The sequence below is a fragment of the Callionymus lyra genome, chromosome 9, assembly GCF_982586985.1.
Source record: "Callionymus lyra chromosome 9, fCalLyr1.hap1.1, whole genome shotgun sequence".
Taxonomy (NCBI): domain Eukaryota; kingdom Metazoa; phylum Chordata; class Actinopteri; order Syngnathiformes; family Callionymidae; genus Callionymus; species Callionymus lyra.
In genome coordinates, this window is record NC_141826.1 from 3303919 (window position 1) to 3327350 (window position 23432).

The 23432-nt window shown below is 36.6% G+C and overlaps 1 protein-coding gene across 2 annotated transcripts in view; it reads left to right on the plus strand.

The window, feature by feature from the left end:
- Positions 1-23432, plus strand: part of il1rapl2 (interleukin 1 receptor accessory protein-like 2) — a 241002-nt gene that overhangs the window by 25981 nt on the left and 191589 nt on the right. For both annotated transcript variants that reach the window (XM_087799600.1, XM_087799601.1), the window contains exon 2: positions 15596-15707. In XM_087799600.1, the coding sequence (XP_087655726.1) occupies positions 15617-15707 (91 nt within the window). In that variant the 5' untranslated portion in view covers positions 15596-15616. The remainder of the gene's footprint in view (positions 1-15595; positions 15708-23432) is intronic.

The window sequence follows — 23432 nt, forward strand, 5'->3', positions numbered from 1 at the left end:
AGATTAGTAGTTTGGTAGTACATTAAAGCAAGAAGAGGTCCTTCATTTTACAAACATGTGTAGGAATTTTGACTGAGTTTGCAGTTTTTCGTTGTATCTTATTATTAATGCATAATCAATAAGATAAGATATGTCCCTTTATTCTTCTCACAGTGAAGAATAAGAATTAAACAGATCAGATGGTGAGTTCTAATGACTTTTTCCAGTTTCTTTCAGTGAACGTTCTATGTTTCATATTTTCAAAAGAGCAAACAATGATTTAGTCTAATGAGTAGAATATACTGCATGAACAGTTCAGCTTCTTTTAGGAGTTGAGTGACACAGATTGTCTTGGTGTGAGCTGAGTCTGGCTGTTTGTACTTCCCACTGCGATTAACACGCTCACAGCTTACAGTAACAGCCTCACAGCTGATCTAGCGTCAACGCAACAGAGCAAACACAGTTAGAGAGGAAGTTAAACACAAGTAAATGACCTGAAAATTAAACCACAAAGAAAACAAATTAGGTTGGATTATCTGCGTCTATTTTGAGAACTGAAGCTAAATAATCCTTTAAGTGTATTTTTCCCTTTTTGTTGGAAGATTAAGTCATATAATCAGACTGTACTCCCTAATAATCAAAGCGTCTGTTTTTATTTTATTTAATTTTCAATCTAATAGTTTTTTTTTTCATTTTAAAAAAGGGGTTTATGTGTCTATCTAGTCAAAAAAAGAAAACTACAGAGACATACCTTTAGTGATTTGCATAAGTGTGTAGTGAATTAAACTATTCATTCTGAAAATTAATTCTCGCTCATAATGGATCACGAATAATTGTGTGGTCTTAAAGGGCAGCTAATGGGTTAATTTAAGTGTGTCTTGATTTGATCTTGGACCTCTATTGTACGCATCAGTATGTTTCTCTTTGCAATATTAACATTTAATAAATCTACATTAATAGGGGGCGAGATTACAGCTCGCTGGGAGAGGAGTGAAACCTGTTACTACGTCACAATGGGCTTTTCTCGCATAACCTTTCGTTTGCCAAGATTTCGGACAGGGGAGAACTTTATAAAGTATTAACTACAATTTCATGATCAGGGACTTACTGCATCTTGGAGAGGAAGGATTTGTACAACCAATTGTACTACCATTGTAATTATTGTCATGTTCAATTTTTTTTATTGTTAATCTTTATTTTACATTTTTACATTTTGAGAAGTCAGAAACGAACAAAGGAATGCATGTCCAAATTGATATAATATATTAATTACATTCCAATTACAAGACCCCTGGTGGAAATGGAGAGATGACTCGAACGAATCCCAGCTCAGAGGTAGAGGCGGACACTAGTGATGGGCTGATGAAGCTTCATGAAGCAGTATCATGTTGTTTTCAGGTCAGTAGGTGGCACCATCAGTTTAAAAATGTTATGTGATGTTTTCAGTTGTTTACCATCTAGTGGAGATGAAAATAATGACACTGCTTTGTGAAGTTTCATCAGACCATCACAAGCGCACACCAAAAAAAATGGCGAGCCTGCCACTATTCACAAAGAGACACACACCCATTCATACACACACTTAAAAAAAAACGGATTATTTGTAGTGCAAAAATCATCCTCTGTATGCTTCTGGACTATAGGGGTAAACCAAAGTGCTCAGACCAAAACTATACAATGCAACTTTATACACGTCCTACAAAAGAGAGGGAAGGTTGCCTGAAACTAGAAGATCTGATTTTTTTTAAAGTGGTGATGCTAACCACTACAAATTGGAAGATATACAATACAATTGTACAATTATTTCCTTAGTCACACTCAAATTGTCAAGTTTTAGGATACTTGTCTATTCTGACTTTTTTGATAATTTAATGTTTGACTTTTTTCTAATCTACAGTTCAAAAAACCTTAAACAACTCCTGCATTGCATGGAAGGGCCTGTTAGACATGATGATAACAATGGCAGTCATGTAGGATGTTACTTGGAGTATTTTGAGATGAAACTACTCCTATTTTTGCATGACAATTTCAAAATTTAGCCTTGTTTTCATCAACATTTCTCACAAGGATTGAAATAAATAATACATAAACGTAAATATGAATAAAAATGTTGTTTGCAAGGTTCAGACAGATTCCAGAAACTTCCTACTGATACACTGTTTGTGTTAAACTGTTTAATAGTGTAGAAATTGGAATCTGCTGAGAGCAATTAGATCACTTGCTGAACAGGTGGTACTGCATTCATTAACACACACCCCGTGCTGCGTGTGCGAATGTGTGTGTGTGTGTGTGTGTGAGTTGGCAGATGTGTTAGCATCGTGTAGCCAACTGTGTGCGACAAAAAGAAGTTGTCTTGCGTCCCTTAACACTTCTTTTCCATCAGAGCATGGCGTTGGACTCCCAGAGCACAGCAATGTTTAGTTGCAGACTGTGTGACTCTTTCAAAGACAAATTACGAAGCGCACGTGGGACCAAAACATCCATCACAGGGAATGACACAGAGCAGCACCACTTATTGGTCCGACACACAACACAACAATGACACAACATGTGACAGATGCATTGGTGCTTAACAATAAATCATAATTCATCTTAAATTACACACATGTTATCACTTACAAATCAGGCATGCACACACACATTAAGGACACGCACGCTTAAACGGTCGCACACAAAAGGAGTTCTAAACTGATGGATTTTAGCAGCAACAATAGACTGACTTTTAATTTATAGGCAGTGCTTGGTTATCTACTGGTTAACAGATTAAGAAGATCTCGGAGGAATCAGTTTGCCCCCAGAGCCTTGTAACGTATCGATCCGTGCATTTTTTTTTAGCTATCAGCCCGAATCAAACTCTCTTGAAATGCATTTAACTCAGCAGTCGCCATGGTTACCTGCGTAGACCTGCAGCCCACCCTAAGCCTGCTCTTATGTTTCCGCGAATATACATAATATAAGAGATTTTAAGGTGATGATGTCAGACAATTTGATTCTTTCTTTGCCCCGGGAATATAAGCACTCCAAGGCTGTAATTCACAGTTGCACACCTGAGGCCACACCATGCTGTATTATACTTGGATGATGCTAGTCGATGTTATGAAATATGTAAGAGAACAAACAACTGGGCAGCTTGGACTACTGCAGACTGATATTGATCTTAATGGACTGCATTGACAGGTTTGAATACAAATGACATACTTTTCTGTCAGATTAAAGACTGACATAAAGCTTTAAACAATGATGAGAAATCAGATCTTGATTCAAAGACACATTTAATTGTAATTACAATGAGAAAGAAGGGCCAGTAGAGTTTTGTCCCGGTCCTTTCTGAGGAGAAAGAGGTGGAGCTGCTGTTATATGTTCAGCGCAGTCCTTCAAAATTTTACTACTACCACTACTTAAGGTCAGAGGTGGCGTTTGGAGTCCAATCCAGTTGATACAATAATAACACTGTTCTATGTGGTTAAGTACATTTGATAAACATAACTCAATTCAACTCTTTTCCACTAGTTTCCTTGAAAACGTGAGCATGTTTTTTTTGAAAGGTGGAATCCCTCTTTCCTGAAGCAGGCATACAAAGCTGGAATGAAACTACTCCCGATGGTATATATTTTGGATTTGTTGACTTTCAAAATCTGAAATATTGCTTTTTTAACGTCCATTTCCAAAATCAAAGTGAATTTGTCTCCTTCGAAGACTTTATTGTTGATTTGCTGATCGTTTATCAGCAATGAATATAGCAAACCGCTTTAAAACAAAAAATCGACTCCCAAATCTCAAAGTTTCTTCTTCAGGGCCCTCTGAAGTGAAGCGAGAGCTGCTGTGGGTAACAGCTGACCGTTGAGCGCCGAGCACAGCTGCCGATGTTCATGGACTTTTTTGTGCTAATTGTGCAAGATTTAATCAAGTTAGTCATATTAAAGAAGACATGCATAATTGCACGGGGCTTGATGAGTGTGCACCACATCTTTCAAATTAGGGACTGCAGATGGAGCGGTCATACCTCTACCAGCACATGCTGCTGCATTTTGTAGATTTCTTCGAGTTGAATGCAGCTGATCAGTGTTAAACCACAGATGGTGTTTAGCATGAGCTCCAAAGCAGGCTATGCTTCCCGTTCTCCACAATTCCTCTAGCATTTGTCAGAGCGGCTTGAATATATCCAATATTATGACGTGGCGGTGCTTGAGAGAGGCTGGTGTAAGATGCGTTTTGTAGAATTTGAGGTTTCAGAACATCATCTCAGAACATTATACAAATAGTAACATTAAACACTTAACGTATTTTCAACCCATCAACTTTGAAAAATGTTTGGAATACTCAAAACCAATCAATGTTTACACAATTTTTTTTAATTCCAAAAGACTTCCAAAATATTCTTTTTAGGTTTAAAATATGATGGTGTGTTGTAAACATGTCGGCTGCGATAATGTTCTGTCGATTCCATTCAAAAATTATGTTTCTCTATAAGCAGATCATACGAATCTTTTTTTAAAAATGAAAATCTACTTTTTTATATAAGGTGGTTAATCTTTATACCTCTAGTAGTAGTCATATGAAGATTTTTTGGTTTGAATGGACATTAAAAAATTTACTTGAAAGGACTATTCTTTTATTTTTCCAAGTGATCCATGTGTATATTAAGAATTAAATATATAATATTTAAAAAAAGGAACACATTTCAATTATATTGGATGTGCTCAAGCATGTTGAGGAGAATATAAAACATGAGATGCTTAGACAAACGTGAATTTCTATTTATACCTTCTATTAACCTTTCTTTTTGAGTATTTTAGAGCTAAGATATTGCCTCCTTAAAATAAATAAACGCTCCCTTAAATGAGAATAATAAAGGAAAATAAGACAATTCCGAAACAATTTAATATAATATAATATTTGCAGACTGGCACACTATTTTGCTTAAGGGCACAGTGATAAGATAAAGACTTGACACAGAGGAGATGATGTTGAATCGTGTTAGTGTAATTCAAGTAAAACAACACGACACGATGCGGACAAACAGACCTCCAGTGTCCACACATTCACGTCTGCAAGCAGCAGTGGAGCAAAGCAGCAATTTGCGTTTCATGTTCTTGTTTGGACGATGAATGGGGATGAAGGAAGCGGAGATGAGCTGAAAACACGAGAGGAATGTGAACACCGGGAAGGCAAAGAGTCTGCACCATTGTGTGTGATCTACTTTTACTGATCCGTTCTTGTAGTCCTACATAACATCCATCCATTGATTCATACATTTATTCATCACTTCTTTAATTTACTCATCCTTTAATCAATATATTATCAGGATTTTTTGGCGAGACTGACAGATTCTACATTTGCATGATAATAAGTACTAAAAGAAAGAGTTACATTGTACCCCAGTATATTTCATAATATTGCAGGTATAATCCTTTTTATTATTTCGAACTGTGCAAGTGGGTGATGATAAAGTACATTTAAAATGCATTAATCAAAGGAAAACAACTTGAACTAAATGGCAATCAAAAGACAATTCATTATGAAGATTCAATTTTCTGGTTTGACCCAAATGTCCAGGATAACCAATTTATCCAACGGGCATTTCTGAGCATGTTGCATGTTGCATGCGTCAAAGCTTGAGAATCTAAGCCAAGAGTCTTATTTTCATTTAAATCAATCATGAAGTCCTATGTCCGGCAACATTCAATGCTTCAAAATGTTCTGATAAATATGATGCTATGTAGTAGTGAGTTGCTGAGGCTTCATGATACAGCTGCTGAGGTATCATGATGCAGTATCTTAATTTTGAAAGACCACTAGATGGTACTCCCAGTTTGAAGATGGTGTTACTTTTCATAGCATGTTCGGCTTCTGGGTTGAGAGCAAGTGATGGCATGGTTTCAAATATTTTGATCCACATTTTGGCAACAATATACATTTGAATTATGGCTCAATTTGAATCATCATCTGCGGCTAAACCAGTTTCCCTCAACTTTTTGTTGCACCCTGGACCTGCGGTGAAGTCTAATGACACTCCGCAGACCAGTCTTCCGTGCTGGTAGAGTCAGACCAATGACAGAGTTTTCTACTCAGATCTATTAGATATTTTGCTTCAGTAACGCTATCGCCGTCGACACTGTAGTCTGCCTCTAGGGACTACAAGCCTTTCGGTGACTGTGACTGCTCACCGTACAGCACCGTGGCCCACGGGTTTGGGACCCCGGCTCTAAACAACAAGAAACCAGATTTAATAACATCTTGACAGACTCAGTTTTCTAGTTCACAGGTCTACAGCTCTTCTCTGCTGACTGATGCTAACTTCAGGATTTCTTCCACCCTGCTCCATGACGTCTGTATTGTTTGTTGTGCAGTTGTACAGCTGTCATTCACAGGCCCCAGAAACTACGTCATTCATATTGAATGGAAAGACAAATTTAGATTACCTGCGGGTAGTTGGCTGACGAAGCTTCTTAAAGTTGTGCCATGTAGTTTAGAGGTCAGTTGGTGGCTCCTTCAGTTTAAAAAAGATGTAATGTTTCATTGGAAGAGTTGTTAAAAAGAAAAAAAAATTGTCAGAGACTAGTTGGCTCTGAAAATATTGAGACTGGTTCATGAAGCTTCATCAGAACATCACTACCTGCAGGTGGGCCGACCAAAACCTTTGTGGTTCTGGCAGACTGATTATTGGATTTTTTTGGGGAAAAAAGAATGTCATGTCAGTCACTACCGGATGACAGTCATAGATATTATAATTGTGAAAATAAAAACGTAAAAATGAGCTTAATATTGAAGACATTTTATTTTATTCTTTATTTCGCTTGAGCAAGTAAGCTGATTAAGCCTAAAACACTAAAAATAAAATCTTAACAGATAAAAGTCTATGTGACTCTGCAGACTGACCCTGAAGCCAATTCTAGCACGCTGCTGCATCCGAGCATCTTCCTGAAGTTACAGCCAAAAAAGGAAAAGGACGCTGAATTCACTGTAAAAAACAGAGTATCTAACAGTGCCATGTCATTGAAAACAGCATTGTGGGAACAGTTGCTTTGCTTAATTGTGAACATGCACATTTTGGTACCCATGTGGGTTACCTCCAGGTGCTGAGTCCAGAACATACTGTTGTTTCGTTCCTCTTGAGGCGGATGAGTAATTTCCGATAGTTAATGACACTACATATAGTCACTAGCATGAAAAGTATAATTTGTTATTGATTGAACGCTATTTCAGGTTGTTTTTCATCACTGCCTGTATATTCTTAAGATCGTTTTTATTTTGTATTATCTCTTTTATTATTTCTTTTTTCCTTGCACTTTATTTTTTTCAACTGCGCTGTTGTGAAAGTGTGTTTCCCCTCTGGGGATGAATAAAGCTTTTCTATTCTATTCTATTCTATTCTAAAAAGAGGACAGTAAATAAGTTCCCAGAATGCTCTACTACTTAGCTCTGACAAATGGGAAAGTATTAAGACCTCTTTTCTTTAATTCTGTAGAGATGTTTGACTGCAAAACGCATTGGTTTATGTTTTATATTGTAGCATTGTTTGAGAATGTTACACTCTGATTTAAAGGTTTAGATGTTTTTCTGAATCTCAATAATCAAATGTTTAGAATAGCTGTTTATTGTAATTACCAGTTTATGAGCTGCTATGTTTTACACCCTTTGGACACAGTGACTCATACAATGATACTGATCTATAGATTTTCACAAGACAACAGAAGGCGCAAGAGAAAGACATACAGGTGAAAGAGAAATCTGTTTCAAAAAACTAAATGCAGCAGTAATGTACCAATAGCTAGAAACAACAAAAATAAGGGTAAACATTTGTCTTGATATATCATCCAAACATATATCTTTAGGAAAGATGGATATGGAGGGCATATTAATTCCCTTCTATTTATCCATAAACACAAGCACACATGATATAATGTCAACTGTCCAACTGTCTGAGTTTAATTCTCTGTGCTCACTCAAAGACAACACTGAGAGCCACCTGATTAGTCAAGCATCACTTCTAACCGTTGTTCATTCTTCTTCCACTCCGAGCTGGCCTGTGACCAGCTGATAATATGCCAAAATAGTCAGTGGCACCTAAGAACATGTCCACATTAACCTTTTAAAACCCTTTACAAATGAGTCATGCTGTATTAAAGCCAAAGAGCCATAGATCAACCCGCTGAATGCACCGTATCCCCTTCAAGTCTATCTGGAGACAAGTGGTGGACCAGTAGCTAAACTACCTCTATTTAACATACTTAAAACACATTTAACAGCTTGGAAAGGTTAAGCAGCTGACAAAAATCCATAGAATAAATGCACTGATTCTTTTGTTCTTTTTACCCTATGAAGCAACTGCATTTCCTTCATTTTGGATTTGCTTTCACCACCTGAGAGCAGAAGCTGTTACCTGATAGACTGAAGGAGTCTCTACTCAACAATAGAAGTAAATAAGTGAATTTCACTTATCAACTGTATTATTCAATGAGTATGCTACAAATGTACTCAAATTCTTATCTGACACTTTAGAAATTAAGTCCACGAATGATTAATCTGGTAGATTGTCCATGTTCTCACTCTCACAAATTGTTCCCCACACTTTCTATTGCACAGCTCCTCTTTCAAACCCATCAATGCATAGTTGTAAAACTGTCTAATTTGCAACTAGTTCATCTTAGAGGCTTACAACATGATTCCTTTACACTCACTACCTTACCTTGTGGCTCTAGTTCCTCCAGGTCCTCATTGTGTTGCCATGATAGTGCCTCTCAATGGCTCTTCCTGAATTTGGCTCCCCCTGCTCTAGTCTGGCCCCCATTTCTTTCCTTTTTCCCTTTCTCTCCTTTACCTCCCATCTGGTCACAGCAAAAAGCTGTCATAGAGTCTGGTTATCCTTTCGATTTTTACCTGCTAAAATGATTTTATTTTTCTCCTTCTACTCTAGCCAAATACTTTCTACTTCTGAATCGCCGGGATTTTTTTTTCTCTTTTCTTAAAAGTGCAGACTGTAGTAAATTGATAAAACTCTGCTATGAAGTGGCTCTTTAAATAGAATTGTTTGAATTAAATAGAGTCACCAAGACAGACATTTAGACTTTACCACCAGCACCAATACTTCACCAGGGGAGGTATTAAAACATTATTCACACTACTGACACCTCCTATACATTCATCAAACTTGGCTTCTGGGTTCTTTCAAAAATAATCTGTAAAGTCTCAATAAAATGCAATCTTTCCCAAAATCTAGTCTCTCCTGATTAAAATGACTATAAAAAAATCAATTGTAGTAATCATCGCAATGATACAGTTTAAAAAATATATTTTATCTTCAATGCAATGATAAGCCAGGGCAAGGCTGCTCACAATCTTTTGCATGGACACATATCTTTCTATGTAATCGTGCACGTAAGGATGGAGCAATGTTAATAATTCAAATGAAACTACTAACTACTAACAAAAAACAATGTAATAAACGAGCTGGCCCTGTATTTGGTGTTGTTATGATCTCTCAACGAAGGAGAAGACAAAACTAGAACCTAATAAGCACGAGTGGTTTCAATCCGACAACAAGGTTGAACTGCTTTTACTGTTGCTATTATTAGTCATACTAAACTGAGATAAAGTTGCGTTCATATTTGCGATCAATGCTATACGATCCATTGACATTGAGGGTAATCTGTATGTATTTGAATTCGATTGAACATTTTCTTTGCTTCTAAAGTTAGAAAATAAATCTTAATCAATACACTAGAAAATGGCTTCGCTGTTGATTTGTACGCTTGAACAACTATTTTAAATGCTGGACAGTTGTTTCTTTCGAAACACACATTCTTGCTGCTCCGTATAGTGAAAAGGTAGATAAGAAATCAATATTCTGCAAAAGCTCTTGTAGAATGCAATTATTTTCTTCAATAAGATTCATGACTTTCAGGAAGAAATTTGAAGAGGACAAAAGAAAGAAGTGGGTGAAAATTGGAAACTTGCTTGCACTTTTAGAAATATAAAGAGCAGAAAACTGAAAAGAAGAAAGCAAAAATAAAGGGCAATGAAAACAGAGAAGGTTAATTCCTGTTATAGTTGTAGAAAAAGGCAAATTATTAGTCTTATAAATTATGAATTTAAGTGATATATTTGTATATCAATTCATACTAACAAAACATCTGCACACTTGAATACTGAACGTTAACGAATGACCAGTTCTAACAAGAACTTGCCTCTATACTATAAAACATGATTATTACCTGTCACCTAAAAGATGCCAGAGACAGAGATTATTACATCTTAAAATGAATAAATTCAGAGCTCAGTTTGAGAAACAGTGTTGATGCCAGCGTGGGCAAAAGTAAATCAGTTCAGACCGGATCTAATAACACCTCCCTATGAAGATTATTAAAAAGATGGATACCCAAATTTCCAGAGCGATGACAAGGCAGCTTATGTTCCAATGTAAAACAGACGCCCTCTGTAACCAAAACAACATGAGTCATCTCGTGCAGTTTGGGAGAGGCAGATAGTGTGACAGAATCGGGCTGTGGGCTGTCTTTAATTTTCAATGTGTGGCTCAAGCAGCCTAATGGCTTAGCGCTGGTCTGTTTGGGACCAGAATAGTTGTGTGGAGGAGCATGAGGGACTTTAAAAGAGCCTGCTTAAGTGTTCATCAGTTATTGAGACTCGCCATCATTCAAACCCAGTGGTCACGGAGACATGATCTACTAGACATCATCGCTGTCACAGAGGCTTTGGCTAAGACTGAGGGATTCCACGGTATAGAGAGAAAATGATTACCCTTCTTTGTGGGTCTTCCCTCCCCTAAGCATCCTTGCGACTCCCCAACCCCCTTACATTTCTTCTTTCTGTTAATACCAGCAGTGAATCCTCGCTGATATCAGCACATGAGCTCTGATGGCACATTGTCCCTAGCACTTTCTGTCACCTCTGCAATCTGGCAGGCGAGCACTAAGTCTGGTATCTGCCAACACTCTAGAGACTCCACTGCCTCAACAGTGATGCACAAATGTGTCATTCGAAAGATTCAGGAAGACCATTTATGTCATTCTATTGTGTTATATCTGCACACTCTTCTCATTGATTTTCAAGTGTTCTCAGTTTGTTTTGTTAGTGAGGTAATTTTCTTTGAAAGCAGCAGTATGGAAGTGTTTTGTTTCTGGATAACCCCACTGTTGCAAAGGTTTAATCGCAACAGTTTGAACTGTCATGAAAGCTAAAGGTCTCCTGCCTGCTACCACAGTCCATTAATTTGTTAATGAAACAGAGAAAGGCTCTTGGGTCGTTTTCCTGCTTTCCCCTCCTCGACGCCTCAAAGAGAACCCTCTGTACTTCAGCCATGATAGAAATGATTGCAACTGCAGTGTCCGTCCCAATGGATTAAATTAAACACACCAGGCTTCGGTGAGTCAAGGAAGAGCGCCGATCAAATATTAGCTGGAGAGTTCTCCTGAGCAAGTCATGGCTGCTTAATATGAAACCAAGCATTACAGAAAATGTTTAACAAATAAAGTCAAAATGTTACACTGTGCTCCCCTTATACAAGTCAACAATGCCTTCAATAAAAACAAGTAATGTCTGTAACTAGTTTTCTGATTTACTGTAACAGTTTGTTTTTTGTTGCTTAAAATCACCATTAAATCGGTCCACACAGGTTAACTTCACAACAGATGTCACTCTTTTTAAATGATTAGAAAAGACCAAACTATCAGAACATAATTGTGAAATTCCTACTACTAACACCTTCGGGCAGATTTAATATATTACATTTTTAAGGCAGAGATTATCATAAATGAACCCTGATGTTGACAATAATGTTCTTTGTTTCGTCTTGACAGTTTACAGAGTTTTATGTGTTATCTCACTTTTATATCTTTTTCTACTCTCAGAAATGGGACACAGCGATTAAATAGCTCCATTACTCTAGCCAACAAAGCCCCTCTCTCACGACATGCATATTATCATAAACAAACCTCACTTCAGTCTAAATCTGGACGTAAACAAACTGACATCAGTGCACATTTCTTGTGCTCTGGAGTTGAGATAGCTTTATCAGTATGAGGCAGACTGAGACACAACCCAGCGGGGAAAATCAAAGATACGGAGGATGATGCGACTTTCTGTGTGTGTATGTCTGAAAACGGTGTGTGTTTGTACAAGCGCTGGTTTGTCTTGGAAACTCCTCTAATCGACTTTAGTAACTTTTTTTTCTCCATTATTCATGATGTTTGCGTAATATGTTATTAAGCTTTGTCTAAACTTACTTGTTGATTTCATTTAAGCACACAAACGTACAACACTTTGTGTGCGCAAAGAAGCATTGGCATTCATCGCTATGATCATTCCCATGGAGGAAACATCAAACAAGCAGCTGGTCTTTAGCAAAGGGAGTCATTTGCTTGCCCAGTGTGCTGACTTGTGTGTGTTTGTGTGAGTGCAGTAGATAAGACGGAAACCAGATAAATATAGTCACTGTTTGTATTTGATTAGAGGACGTGGGAGTGTGAATGTGGTAAAATAAGAGATGATAAATTGTACCAGAAATGAACATTTCCTGCAGTTATTGGTGTCATTGGTCATGCCATTGTAGCCTGCTTCAATCATCTATTCCTGCAGCCTTATCTATCCTTAGATAAATGTTTGAACAACTTTAAAGATCAAGTATTTGGAAATACACATAAGGGAAGTATACATATTGATATATAAGTGAACACAATTAGTTAAAGGATCCATTAAGTAACAACATGAATACGTCTTAAGGTGTTTCTTAAAGGAGTCAGTAGACTCCTTTAAGAAACACCTTAAGACGTTTCTATTTGTTCAGGCTTTTCCTTGAATTTCTCGAACTCCTGTGTTGTTCTCAGTATTATCTCGATCTTTAAAGTATGTACTTTTTTGAGTATTGTTTTGTTTGTCTAAGCGCTTTGTGACCCTGGTCTCGAAAAGCGCTATATAAATAAATATTACTTACTTACTTACTTACTTACAATAAACATAAGTAACAAAACACAAAAATACATGACATACATTATTCGATATAATACACAAAGGATGAGGATGGAGACAGCATTATTAATCATTCACCATCAATAAATAAAGTCACGTGAATTCAACTACGAATAAAAGTTTAATAAAAAAGTATGAATCAGAGGCAAAAATAATATTAATTTCTTTTTTCTCCTTTTCAACATATTCTCTGATCAGATGAACATTTTTGACTACAGATGAAAATGCAGTTTACAATGTGGTTGACTACCGTATGTTTAATTAGTAATACAAAGTGTATGATTATTAAATAATGAAATAATGATGAAAATGTTTTAATTGTTGTGGACAATTCTACATTAGTTTGAATTAGGGAGTCTAAATAATGAAATTGATGTGAAGGACAAGGTCATTAAAGTCAATGAGTAAATAAAAAGGTTTACAGAAAGAGTATAATTTGTTGCCAGGTTAGACCTTTACAGAAATAAGTAGCCTGGAAAATGATTACATTTCTAAGAAATTCAGACCATTGATTCAAATGATGAGTAGAATAACATAAAGGTCTTGATTCTTTCTATCTTCTAGCAGCAGGTTAAAGTTGGTTGACCTTGACAATACTTTTTGGCATTAAGTAATTTTTAATCCAGGATTAAGCCTGAATCATAATGGTGAGCTTTTACGTTTATTCGGTTTTAGATACATCCTTCATTCTCTCTATCCCTGTGTTAAATTGTAAACCTTTTTCCTTGCTTATTAATTTAATAAATAATTACAGCCCTAATGCTTCCTATATAAAAATGTTGGTCACAGACTAATAAAGTCGATCAGTCAAGTTAAGTGATTTGCTTCCATTGGTGAGTGAAGACTGTTCTGGACTAAAGGGCTCAAACATGCATCAATCATTGTGATATAATCTGTCTGTCGTTGTAGCTTTGAGTCACTTTGTAAAATTATTTAGAAAAAAAGGACCATACTGTGTAGATCAGACATTCAGAAAGGCAACAACTCAACTTAACTCAACTCAACTTTATTTATAAAGCACTTTAAAAACGTCACAAAAGCACAACAGTCGATACAAAGCGCTGTACAGTGACATGAAAGTGCTAAGAAAGCACAGTTAAAACACACAAATATAAAACGACATTAAATAAAACAAGTATAAAAGCACTAAATGCAGCTCTGAGTCTCATGCTGTGTTAAAAGCCAGAGAATAAAAGTGTGTTTTAAAACGAGATGGACAGTGAGGAGGCTGTGACTGTGCTGCAACTGTGATGAAGTTTCACAGAGTCCTCTACACTGTTCAATAAGAAACATGACGAGAAGAGGGGACATTCTCTTTTTGCTTTATTTTAATAAACACAAAATAGAAAATCTTTCATTCGGGACAGAAAAAAATTACCCAGTGTTCCTTTGATAGTATGAGTTATAGAACTTTGCTCAGGATGGATAAGCAATCAGGTAAAGATACCAAGTTTCTCACATTGAACAAACTTTCTGGGCTTCGCTTCTAGGGAAACCATTGCTTTGTGTATTGCAAGAATTCACTTCCTATCACTGAACAGTCTATTGCAGTGCCAACTAGAAGCCCAGTCCAGGGATTAATTATGGGGAAATGACAGAACTATCACATGAAAGACTCTTTCTTATAACAAAGTTTGTTTTGCTAAGACTCTAAAAGGGAATAAAAGCTCAATGTGTGAAACAAGCATAAGCTTCAAGTTTAATGGTCAAAATTGTTATGTTTGTAAGGAGTAGAATATATACCATTTTGTTCTAATTATTTAAGTAATTGGGAGTGTACAACAATCTCAAATTAAGAGACTCCCTCGATGATTTTTTTTTTTACTTACCAAGAAATGTAAAATTGTGAAATACATTAGAAGATTGGTGAGTCCGACAAAAAAAAAAAAAAAGTACCAAGTGTCTGGACGGTAAAAGAAAAAATGCCCTTGAAGTAAACAACCTTGTTGTTAGCTGGAGTGGATGCATTTCTCTGGAACATGTAGCAAAAAGGATTTCATTAACTTTCGCCAAGTGATTCCATTTTCACTCATGTTTCCTCCTCTGACCTTTGACTTCCCTTCGGTATTGCTGGGAGGGCAATGAGGTGCATACTATTACTTATTCTAGGGAGTATGTGTTTTGATACCAAACCCCAGGAGAAGCCGAGCTAAAAGCTCAGAGTTTTTGAACAAGAACCTCGATATGTGTGATATGCTAACTGTGAAGTCTATTTAAAACTGGTGTGGAGCGATGGGGGACAGCCAGGAGAGGTTCATCCCTGGACACCAAGAGAAAAAAAAACATGAACAGACTTACTTTTTACTCCACAGGACACCATATTGCCAGAAGAAATCTCAGATCAGACCAAGAAGAACTGATTGGCCATCTCTGTAGACCTTGCCATGAGGCCCAAACTCTAATCAGGATCACCAAGCTTAGAAAATGGTTAAAAGCCTTCTAGAAGAGACAAACTACTTGCTTGTATAAAAACAGGCTTACTGGCCAATGTCCAATGATTTCTGCATGAATTAGTTTCCAAGTTTTTAAGTACAAGTATGCATCTCAGGATTGTTATTTTGTTTTAATTAAAACATATATTTTTTTCTTACGAATATGTTTATTAAGCAAATCCCTGTAACTGTGTCTGTAGATTCCTTTGGGGAGAGGAGAGATGAAGAGTCTTCTGTTCTCAATCATCTTTCTGGTGCTCGCCAGTTCCGGAACCTGCGATGACGTCAAGTACATCTCCAAGAGGAACTCAGGTAGGACTCACCGCTTTCCTTAGTGTCCCCCTTCATGCTTGTGCTGAGTGCGTGATTGTCCCGGGAAGTCTGCTTCGTTTGTATGTCATCTGAGGAGGGATCTGCTGATGGATGCTTCTCTGTGATTGATTTGTTGGTCGGCTCCGGTCAGCATGATAGAAGTTGGGATTGGATAATGGATGAAACTCCGCTGTTTCAATCATTCACTCCATGATGTGATGAGCGTCTAATAGCTTTAAGTCATTTGATTACATTTTTTTTCAAGTTAATTATTGCAAAACCTGCTTACCGTTTAACAGAAAAAAGGAACACATTCCTAAGACATTTACCTCGTATATGACAGCTGAAGACTGTGCACAATACTTTGTGCTTGTCCTTTTCCTTGACCTGAGAAAAAATCATTGTGAGAAAAGGTTGGATTGAGAGAGTTAGAGGAGCTACATATGAACTTGGAAGGGACCCTATACAAAAAGTTATTATTTCATGCTCTTTGTTTTTATTTTATATTGCCTTTGCTCTCTTTCCTTCTGTTTACTCATCTTTCTGCTTATGCTGCTAAAACCCATCATACCACCAGTAATTCCTTCTGACTATTCAGGGCCTGTGTGAACCTCTCACTGTATTACTGTGTGTCTGTTTTCTAGTTACTAGTCATGAGCCACACTCTATGTATAACAACTTCTGGTTTAACAACCACAGCCATTGTTTCCTAAGAATGTCTGTCCTTGACAACATACCTGCCCAACATTTTCTTGCTTTCTTTGTTTTCTTCACGTACAAGAAGTCTTCTGGTATCACTACTCTCGATCACTGGGAAATGTCACTCAACGCCTCATCTAGTTTTTTCTAGAACTCCTCTTTCTTCACCTGTTATCATCCTACTTGTGTTGAAAAGGCTATGGCTATATTCTTCTTAACTCATTTGATATTCATTTATTTACGTTGAAAATATCAACTTTATCTATTACGGTGTCTCTTAAACAGCGTATATATGAACATGCTATAGATTTTATATCGTATTTTGGTTCACGCTCTGCACAAAATTTTCTATTTTCATGATATGAAGTATATTCATGAGTCAAGATTATTTCTGAAATAAATTATGCCATCAAAGAGACTCAAGAGATTATATTCAATTGGCCTTTAATGATTTAGTGTCAACGTTCTGGCAAGTTTCATTGATGGCCTAAGGATGACTCAGTCAAAATTGATGATATGGTTGTTTTATGGCCTTTAATTTCTTATACTTAAATAGTTACCGAAGAAACCAAGACTAAAAGAAGAAATGAAAATTAAGTAAGGAAAAGTGTTGTAAGTATGTTATCAGTAAATTTATATTTTTGTTGTTGTTTCTGTCTTTGTTTTAAATGATGTGTTCATTGCAGTATTTATAGACATGTTGCAATTAGTTATGCTGTTATAATTACTATTTTTTCTTTATTTCCTTTTGCACATTGTATTTTTGTTATTTATATTAACGTATTTAACTACCTCAACACATTTTCGAAAAACATTACCCTTACCCCATATGGTTACATAATATGTAGATTACAGGAGTTAGCTCTCATATATCACAAATATTTAATATAAACAATTTGGGTCCCTGTACTGAGCCTCAACCTCTCAGGAAAAGTTTTTTTAGAAACATTTTATAGATGTATTTCAAGGGATCACAGATGCAGTCTGTCATGTTTTTCCCCTATACACATGTACACTCCTTTGTTTTTCCACTTCTTTATTTATTATCTATTTTTTTCTGAACACTTCTACAATCTCATTTTTTAAATTACATAGTTTAAATAGTGATACACTCCATTTGTTTACAAAATACATGTTCATTTTTTCTTACATGTAAGATCCTCATACATGGATATGAACACCGACAACCAACACATCATCCTCAAAATTGTTTCAGTAGTTGCATATACCAATATATCCAGCAATCCCTCAAATTCATCATTTGTAATAGTTGCAATTATTACTCATTATCTACTCTATGTTATCTTCATCTTTAAACAAGATAATTATTGTTGAAGTTGACATTGTTAAAATAATTGTATTTATTTATGTGTCAAGCATTTTTTTCTCCTCATATGACAGAATCATCTCTCCTTTGTTCATCTAGAGATGTTACACATCGATTATGTTATATTCATATTAGTATTTGCCGTTTAATACATTTCTAACTCATGATATGTTAAATAAAAGAGCCGGAAATGTTTTTGTCATTTGTACGCATCATTTAATTTTATTTAAATAACTGCCTAAAGTCCTTAATGTTGTGGATTGCGAGAAATCTGTTATTTCCCGGAGAGATCTTCCATTAGGATAATGCTCAGGCAATGACCAAATGTTACGCTTCAGCACATCTTTGTAAGAGCGGTATGGCTGTCCAGCACTGTAACCTCTACCAACAGAATTGCTCTGTGTAAGTCGGTGACATCCATACAGGAGGTATAGTCAGCCCATCATGATCGATGAGTTTGCGACACAGACGACAATTCTTCGCTCTTGCTTTTATATAGCTGTGTTTGGTCCATTGTCCCTCCAAGTTATGTGCATTGATAACCGACACTGGAAGTTAAAAACAGTCACATATGTTATGTTGCCCATGAGGACATTAATTGTACCATCCATGCTCTATACAAAAAAAATCACATCCAAGACTCCTAATTTGTAGCATATTTGAAGATATTTGAAGAATGGAAAATGCATCAGATAAGAATGAAAGGAAAAAAGGAAATGTTACATTGTTGTGACTTTCGTTGGTGGTGGGTTCCACTGTTCACTTTTCTCTCCAGCTCCTCATCCGGCTTAGTGCGTGGGTGTGCTGGTGGGAGTTGTATTTTGTGTTTGATGCGTGTGTGTGCACTGGCAGAAATACCTACGCGTGTGAATCCACAGAGACATGTGTGCACAGGCGTGTGTGGGTGTAGGGTTGGACAGATAGGTGGCTGAGGTGTTGGGTATAAATATATACCCACTTTGGAAAAGAGTGTGGAGCAATGCGATTGTGCACGTGTACATGTGAACACCCCAAGTGTGCGCTCTCCTTCTGTGAATGTGTGAGTTGTGTGGGTGCGCTGTACACAGAGTAATTATGTGATCAGAGCGGAGCCAAGCGGACATTTATGTGGGCGAACGTAACAGTCGGACAAAGATAGGCTGTTAGATCTTTTCTCTTCTTTATATGCGCGCATGTCCGTGCCAAACAGCACACCATACGGATACGAACTACTATTTCCTTCAGCGTGTTTACCTATGAAAGTGTAGATGCAGCATAATAAATAAATCAAATCCTGATCAGACAGCAGACAGCACGTGGGAGAGAGACGTGGTTTTGTTAAGTATCCTGCACAAAAATTAACATTTCTGAGTTGATAGAAAAGGGTTAGGGAAAATATACACGCTGTTAGAAAAGGTTGCAGGGATTACTATTGCGATAACACATCATCAGTAGGGTAAAACTCACCTGTCTCACGATGGTCTTAACCCAGCTCGCATTACCTGGAAAATATACACACTGTTAAAAAAGACTTGAGGAAATATTGCTGTCACAATTCAAACAGAGAGATGGCTAAACATGACCCCCTGACCTTTGTGAGAAGATTCCTGTTCAAGATTACTTCTAATGAAGACATGTCATGGAAGGAGGATGCTATGCTGAACACTGTTCAATACATGACAGTAAAGGGCTAGAAAGACACCACTAAACACTAGTGATGGTCTGATGAAGCTTCATGAAGCAGTGTCATGTTGTTTAGATGTCAGTAGGTGGCGCCATCAGTTTAAAAAACAATGTGATGTTTCATTAAAACAGTTGAAAACGCCATTTAGTGGACTCTGAAAATAGTAACACTGCTTCATGAAGCTTCATCAGACCATCACTAAAACAGGAAAGTGATGAATGCGATCTAAAATAGATCTATACATCACTGATACCAGTGATACTTTATGCATTTTACTTTAAAACAAATCACCATCATTTAAGACAATCTGTGGAGATCATGTCTTTAGAAACTGTTATATCATTTATTCTGTATTAACACCCACTGGCCACTTGATTAAGTTAACACAATAAAAATTGAACATATCATAATCCAAAATAAAAAAACAGTAGAGAGTGTTTTATTTCTCATGATGTAGATAATCGGCTGGTTGTGGTGGGAATCTGGACAAGATGGTATTTCTTTGATGACAAGTATTTATTTTATATTTCTCTGATGCTGTGTGAAGTAGACTTTTCACAAAAATAAAAGTCATACATTGCAGTTGTTTTTCAAGTGTTCACCTTGAGATGATTAAAAGACTACGGTTTTTATAATAGGAGAGAAAAACCAATTGTCTTTCAATTGTTGTTTTTTTAACATTTTTAATTGGACTGAAGTACCTTGCTTAGCAGCGTAATGTTATTTTACCCATAGGATGCCCATGTGTATGAAACAAATTGAAAGGTAGAGTATGAACAAGATTTTCTGCTGGATGAACTAAGACACAAGGTCTAAAGGGATGTATTAATATTTAGCAGTAAAATACATGAGGCCACTTTTAATCAAATAACAATTGGTTGAGTCTAAAACATTCCCAAACTACATCATTAATTTCACAACCCCTGTGTCAATACTAAGCTCTTTGGACTCTGAGGAACCACTTTGCTCCGGGAAGCTCTCCTCTAGTGTCCTTTGTCTGTCCTCTCTGTCAAATCACTTTAAGTTGCAGCTCTGCACTCTTGCTACTTGCCAAAAGAACATCGTTGAAAAAGTACAGAAATAAATTATGACTTCTGAAAATTGGGTGTCATAACCTCAATAATGAAATGATAAAACATGTTAGTTTGGCTTACGATGGCGATGAAAAGAGAACTACTTATACTGAGAAGAAAATCCAAGTTACTGTGATGTTAAAATCAGGAAACACGGATCTCAATAGACAGTCACAGCTCCTGATTTGTGGTACTCATTTGTTCTTTCCAGGATCCTATCCTTATAAACAAAATTCATCCCACGAGTAAAGAAAAAGTGCATTTGTATCTTAATATGTTCAGTGGAGGACAAGAGCAGAGACAATATTGGCAGAAACAGTGTGATATGGTTGTGTATTTCTGTTACTAAAGTAATATTTGTGGCTTCTTTTCTCAGCTGCACCATCATTTTTTGACAATGCTCTTGAGCCAAGCTGGAATGTGAATATGCTTTGAAGCAGACCTGAATACACTGATCCAAGCATCGACTGTGGCCACACTATTATTGGCGTACTTGTGTATTCCGACTGAAGGAGTCAAACCCGGTCAGCACTGGTATATTGTCACATGGTCGGTCCCCATATGACCAGCCGACTTTGAGTTGAGCATTTTTGATGAACCTATCTGACATTGAACAAGCTTACTTCAGACAGTCTCGCTCTTGTGACTTCTCTGTTGTGACTGATATCTCCTGAGAAAGAGGATATTTTTTAATATAGTATATATATTCATATATTTCTACATATATCAATATTTTTAAACATATGATGAAAGTTATGCTTATTTAAAATATATTCAATATACATATGAAACGGTAACATTCAGTAGTAATTTAAAAGTTGCGTTCCCCGGTTACTATGGCGATCTGAGCTCTCCTCTAACTCTCTCTCCTCATTTCCACCGGGTGTCTCTGACTGTCACTGCCCGTCTCACTCTCCACCATCCCACATGTCTTTGTTGGGCCCCAAGGTTGTATTAAAGATTCATCCATTCCCTTGTTCTGCAGTCAAATATTGATACAGGATGACACCAGTTTGACTCTGTACACCAGCAGGGGGTTTCTGCCTCACTAACATGCTCACTGACACACCCGCACGCATGTGCACACACATACACAATACATTTTACTCTATATTAAGTATTTTTTTCATTGTTTACGTTTTTCATAACTGCAAATGTATTTATAAATATTTGAAATGGTCAAAGTACTTGCTCCTTTGGTTGTCCTTGTTTGATTTGTGTTATCCCAGCCTGTTGCTGTTAGGCACATAATATCAACTACACTTTAAGGAGATGCATATTCTTAAACACAACGTTGCAATACATCACTTGCCACTTGTTGTTTGGCACCACTAAATACCTCTCAAGTTTTACATATGGAGTCCACGATCCTCCAAAGCTATTAACTCAGAAGATCATTGATGATCACAATAATTCGCTCTGAAGTGGAGAGAAACCTCAGCTCGAATCTATGAATCTATGTTCAACACATCGTCAGTGCTGTAAGTGTATGTGTGTATTCTTGACATTAATGAATCTGGACAAGAGGCCCACGGGAAAAAGCCCGTATGTGGCCCTTAATTAATGATCGCATATTATGAGCACACACGCTCACACAGAATAATGTCATAATAATATAATAAAATAGGATGAAGACAAACTTTCACTTTTTCAAATATCAACACAAAAGAACAAATTAATGTCAAACAAATGAGGCACTTAAAGGTTGACTAAGTGTGTACTTATTGTGTATCTTTCCTCAAAATCCATTGGTTTTGTGGGTGTTAATTAAGAACCCAGGCGCTGAGAGCAAAGGTGTCAACCACTGACATTTAGAGCGTCAATACCCATATTGACAGCATTATCATAAGGTTACACAATATTACTGATATATTTAATATAAAACATACCATCCATGCACACATTATCTGTTTGAATCACATTTTATTGAGAATTATATTGTATTATATAATTATATTAGCATAGTAGTAGTTGAAGATTGATTTAAGATGTAATTTCTAAATAAGTATATTTAGCTTATCACCCTTTTGAGGTTTGCATTCACAATGCTGTTATAATATTACATGACATCAGGAAGATGCTTATAACTGAAGTGACCTATAGTGGATCATCATGTGGTACAATGTACCTTATATGGGGTCCTCTCCTGGAGTTGGTATTTAGTTTACCAGTAAATTAACCACAAAATTAATACATTTCATTATTCTTAAGAGCAATGAGGATAAAGGATTAGTACCAAAGCTGCCTAGGCTCAAGAGGACCAAAAGTATGATTATTTTAGTTTATTGAGTGCATCTACTGTGTTGGGATTGGTCAGAGCTCTTCTTCTGTTCAGCATTGATGTGCTTCAGTTGGGCAATATTATTTAAATCTTCTACCTTTTGAGGTAATAAAACTGAGCGGCCTGAGAGCAATCTTCTTCCAAACCACAATTAATTTAATATTTTTTACGCACACTTTGGGATAATAACCCAAATACTGGAAAAAGCAATCAAATAAGTATCAGTAGATTTTAAACATTTAAAGTCCCAAGGTTTTAAGGAAAAATGTTTCATTTTCCTCTCAATCTGCAAGAACACAAAGAGTTAAAATGATGCCTCTGAGCTTTCCTTAAGTGTGAGCGTCTTCTTTGTGCTGTTCCTCTTTTTAGCTGGAAGTAGCCTTGGACCCCGGACACCTTGATGACTATTAGAGGAATTATTGTGATTATTTAAAATGTTTTTTAAAATATTAATACAGTACAGGCGCAATGTTTGGACCCACCTTCTGGGCTCATTCAAAGTTTTTGAACTTATGTTCATTCATTAAAGTAAGGATGGTCAATAATTTCTCTTTACTTAGCTGATTCGTTCTCTCCATAACATGAATTATAAGGATGTCCAATAGAGCTGTATCAACCGGATTTCTGCACAACACAAATAATGGTCCCAACCCCATTAATAAGGCAAAAGATTCAACGAACT